Source organism: Cibotium barometz, chromosome 12, assembly GCF_041138505.1.
Source record: "Cibotium barometz isolate CiBa-2024 chromosome 12, ASM4113850v1, whole genome shotgun sequence".
In the NCBI taxonomy this organism is placed as follows: Eukaryota; Viridiplantae; Streptophyta; class Polypodiopsida; order Cyatheales; family Cibotiaceae; genus Cibotium; species Cibotium barometz.
This window is the reverse complement of record NC_141057.1, coordinates 45,557,259-45,561,277: the sequence shown is the minus strand read 5'-3', so window position 1 is coordinate 45,561,277 and position 4,019 is coordinate 45,557,259. Positions and strand designations below refer to the sequence as shown.

The following is a 4,019-nucleotide window of genomic DNA, read 5'->3' as shown; positions in this document are numbered from 1 at the left end:
CTTTTAAGAATTTCAAGAAATCATGATATTTAGATAGAAGTACAAGGAAAATGGGAGTTGAAATATTACCATCTCCTCTGAAATATTATCGTGTCCTCTTCAATACTCCATGGTTACATGTAAAGGCATTAAGATAAACCATCTCCTCTTCAATTTTGTAGTACAAGCACGAAGGACTGATGTGTGTAGGGTGAGGAAAAATAGTTCCATGGTGAGAAGGATCAATGTGCATGTGGACACGTGGGGGGCGACGGCGATGTGTGCACTTTCCCCAACACTCCACTCCTACACCCACCAACTTAGAAAAAATGAGATTCTCAAGGTTGCAAGTCTTGAATGGAAGTAGTCATTTTGGACTCATCCCTTAATAGCACACTGGTCACATTTTGGACCTTAACAGCACACACTATTCCTACATGGTCATTCACGTGCTTGTTGGAAATTAAAAACACCACCCATAATGCTAATTCAAATATAAACCCACACGTGCTTGGCCAAAAAAAAAACACCACCTACATGCTAATTCTAATATAAACCCACACGTGCTTGGTCAAAAAAAACACCACCCAAATATAAGCAACCAAAAATGTTTTTATGCATTTATTAGTTAAAGCATCTTGCCTTTGTTTTACAATGCTAATTCAAGTATAAACCCACAATAGCCAGCTTAATTAAGAGCCATAATTAGAGCCTCCTTAACATGCACTACGTAATCCCTTCCTAAAACCTAAACAAGTCAACTTTTCCTCAATTTCAAATAGCGCCTTTCAATATCAAGAGGCAGAAATCATTATAAATTATTTCATTTTCACTTCCACTCATCAACATGTATTTTAATTTGGTGCCTCACTGAAGCCTTTCTATGTTGCTAAGCCGCCTTTGTTGTTGTAGCAGAAGCCTTCCACTCTCCTGAGAAAAGCTCCAAATCAGCTTAATCCTGAGCAAATTAGTGTTGATCTTAAGAGAGATTATATACAAATCCTTGGGTTTTGCACGACATTAATCAGCCTACCATAGAAGCTTGTGATCACCCAACAAGGCTAATATCATTTTGATTAGAATCTTCTGTCTGTGTGTGTGTGTGTGTGTGTGTGTGTGTGTTGAAAGCTCCGATTAACTTAAAGGTTTGCTAGCTTTTTGATTAGTGAGTTAAAAGCTTTGATTAGTTATAAGCAATGGGCAGTGAAGGGAGCAGCTCAGTATTATCATCATCTAAGCTTCCATTGAAGATTATACCAGGCAATTATGGCTTACCTTATTTTGGGGCCATCAAAGACAGGCTTGATTTTTTCTGGTTTCAAGGTGAGACTGAATTCTGGGCTTCCAGGTTGAAGAAATACAACAGCACAGTTTTCAGAGTTAATGTTGCCCCCAGCCCCCCTGGCTTTCCCATCAGCAAGGTCATCATGCTCCTTGACCAGAAAAGCTTCCCCATCATCTTTGATGTCACCAAGGTAATTAATCACCTCCCCTTAATTACCATTAATCCTCTCATTTAAATCAATAACCCTGTACATGGGTCTCTCAATTTGATATTGCTCTGCCTACTTAATTACCATTAATCCTATCATTTAAATCAAAAACCCTGTACATGGGTCTCTTAATTTGATATTAGTCTGCCTACTATCCTTCTTAAATAGATTTCTTGATCGTTGGCCTCATTATTTGAGGAGATTAATTTAGAAGAAAATTCCAATGCTTTGTTTCTGGCTTGGAGATTGAGGATGTCACACCGTTTGTGGTTTTAAATAAAAAATTAGCTCATAATTAGGAGCTTCTCCATGAATTAGTTATCATTAAGCTGCTAATTAAGTTTGGCTCACAATTAGGCGCTTGGTTGAATGATCATTGATCTATTAGGAGCTTCCCCAGGTTCATTAGATGGCACCAAGGTAAATTAACCTCACAATTAATGTAATAAGCAAAGGAAAGACATGGGCATTTTGCTGATCTAAAATTGAAGATTATTTGAGTTTATAATTTTCATTGTATGTGGGTATGTATGTAGTAGTACATCGGTATGTATGTATGCATTTATGTGTGTGTGTTTCACATGGGAAATTCCCATAAAACAGATGTATTTTTTACACAGTAAGTTGGTTCTTTTTTTGAAACACCTATAAAAAGCTAAATTGTAACAGTAACAGAAATTGTGCAGTCAAATTTGGCTTTTTATAAGGCACTTTACTGCATTTGGGATGCTAGGAAATGTCCTCAAGATGGCCTTTATTGGGTTTGCAGGTGGAGAAGATGAATGTGCTTCTAGCCAACTACATGCCCAGCACATCATTCTACGGCGGGATCCGACCCTGCGTATATCTGGATCCCTCGGAGGATAGGCACACAAGGATCAAGTCATTCATCATGGACCTCATCAAGCTGAATGCCAGCAAGTGGATCCCGGAGATGGAGAAAGCGGCGGCCGAGATCTTCCCTGTATGGGAAAGCGAGATGAAGAAGAAGGGCAAGGCTCAGGTGAATGCACAGACAGCTCAAGTGGCATGCAATGTGCTCTTAAGGACTATTGTGGGCAGAGATCCTGTGGCTCCAGGTGAGGGCAGCCTCAAAACACATGGCCCCTTCTTGTTCCAAGCATGGCTTGCCCCCCAACTTGCCCCCATCGCCAGCGCCGGCCTCCCCCACCTGCTAGAAGAGCTCCTCATACATACCTTCCCCATCCCTTACTGCTTTGTCTCCATCTTCTACAGAAGGCTTGTGAAGTTCTACAAGACATACGGCACCGAGCTCCTCGACATGGCGGAGATCAAGTACGGCCTCGAGCGACATGATGCCCTCCATAACATCATCTTCTTCACTGGGTTCAATGCCTTTGGAGGGCTGAACCTCTTCTTCCCCACCATGGTAGGGCATGTGGGGACAGCAGGCCACAAGCTACATGAAGCCCTGGCGACGGAGGTGCGGGAGGCGGTGAAGACCGAGGGCGGCGGCAAGCTGACGGTGGCGGCGATAAACAAGATGGAGCTGGTGAAATCGACGGTGTACGAGTGTTTGAGGATGTCGCCGCCGGTGCCGTACCAGTATGCAAAGGCCAAGGAGGATTTGGTGATAGAGACATATGATGCGAGGTATGAGGTGAAGAAGGGGGAGCTGATAGGGGGGTGTCAGCCATTTGCAACAAGGGATGCGAGGGTGTTTGAGGAACCAGACACCTTCATAGCTGAGAGGTATATGGGGGAGAGGGGGAAGGAGCTGTTGAAGTATGTGGTGTGGGGGAATGGGCCTGCAGATGGGCATGCGTCTGTGGCCAACAAGCACTGCGCTGCTGCCGACCTGGTGCCCTTCCTCTCGCAGACCTTCTTGGCCTGCCTCTTCCTCCACTACGACTCCTTCACCACCTTCAAGCCCACTGTTCGAGGCAACCAGATCACCGTCAACTTCTCCTCCCTCAACAAGGGCGCCTGATCATCACCCACCACCCACCGCCACCGCCCACCGCCACCACCACCACCACCGCCGCCGTAGCACCCTTCTGATCGCTACGCCTTGCCTGCTGCATAATCACGCAAATAATCCTTGCTCTTGTTGCCACCTGCTTTCATCTCTATTTATATCGTTATTACTACTCATGCCTCTTCCTTAATTAATCATCACTTAGCACACTCTCTTCAATTTTTATGGATTTGATCATGTGGTGTTTTTTTAATTTTTTTTTTTAGAATTTCTAATTTTTTGCAAAGAGACATTACTCACACCACCCCTTCTTGTGGAGCGAGCACAGGGGGAGATTCGAACTCATACCATCCTTGGCTAGAGTGTTCTTGCCCCACTAGCCCCCCACCCCTGATTTTATCATGACTCATACAATCAATTGCATAAAGCCACACTATAATATCATGTATGCATAAAGCTACATTCATGCACACATACGTACCATGGGCTAAACAAGGCACACAAGCTTGTATGTGGCAAATAAAAGAGAAAACATGAGTTTCTGTTTGAGAGGCATGCTTGCTTGTGTTGGAGAGAGAGAGAGAGAGAGAGAGAGAGAGAGAGAGAGA

At 43.7% G+C, this 4,019-nt stretch overlaps 1 protein-coding gene across 1 annotated transcript; it reads left to right on the top strand.

Moving 5' to 3' along the window:
- The first annotated feature begins 821 nt into the window (after positions 1 to 821).
- On the top strand, positions 822 to 3,616 carry LOC147633476 (divinyl ether synthase CYP74M3-like). Its single transcript, XM_086806562.1, has 2 exons — positions 822 to 1,454; positions 2,242 to 3,616. The coding sequence occupies exons 1-2, from the start codon at positions 1,176 to 1,178 to the stop codon at positions 3,421 to 3,423; spliced, it is 1,461 nt and encodes a 486-aa protein (XP_086662688.1). The 5' UTR covers positions 822 to 1,175; the 3' UTR covers positions 3,424 to 3,616.
- Positions 3,617 to 4,019: the final 403 nt, after the last annotated feature.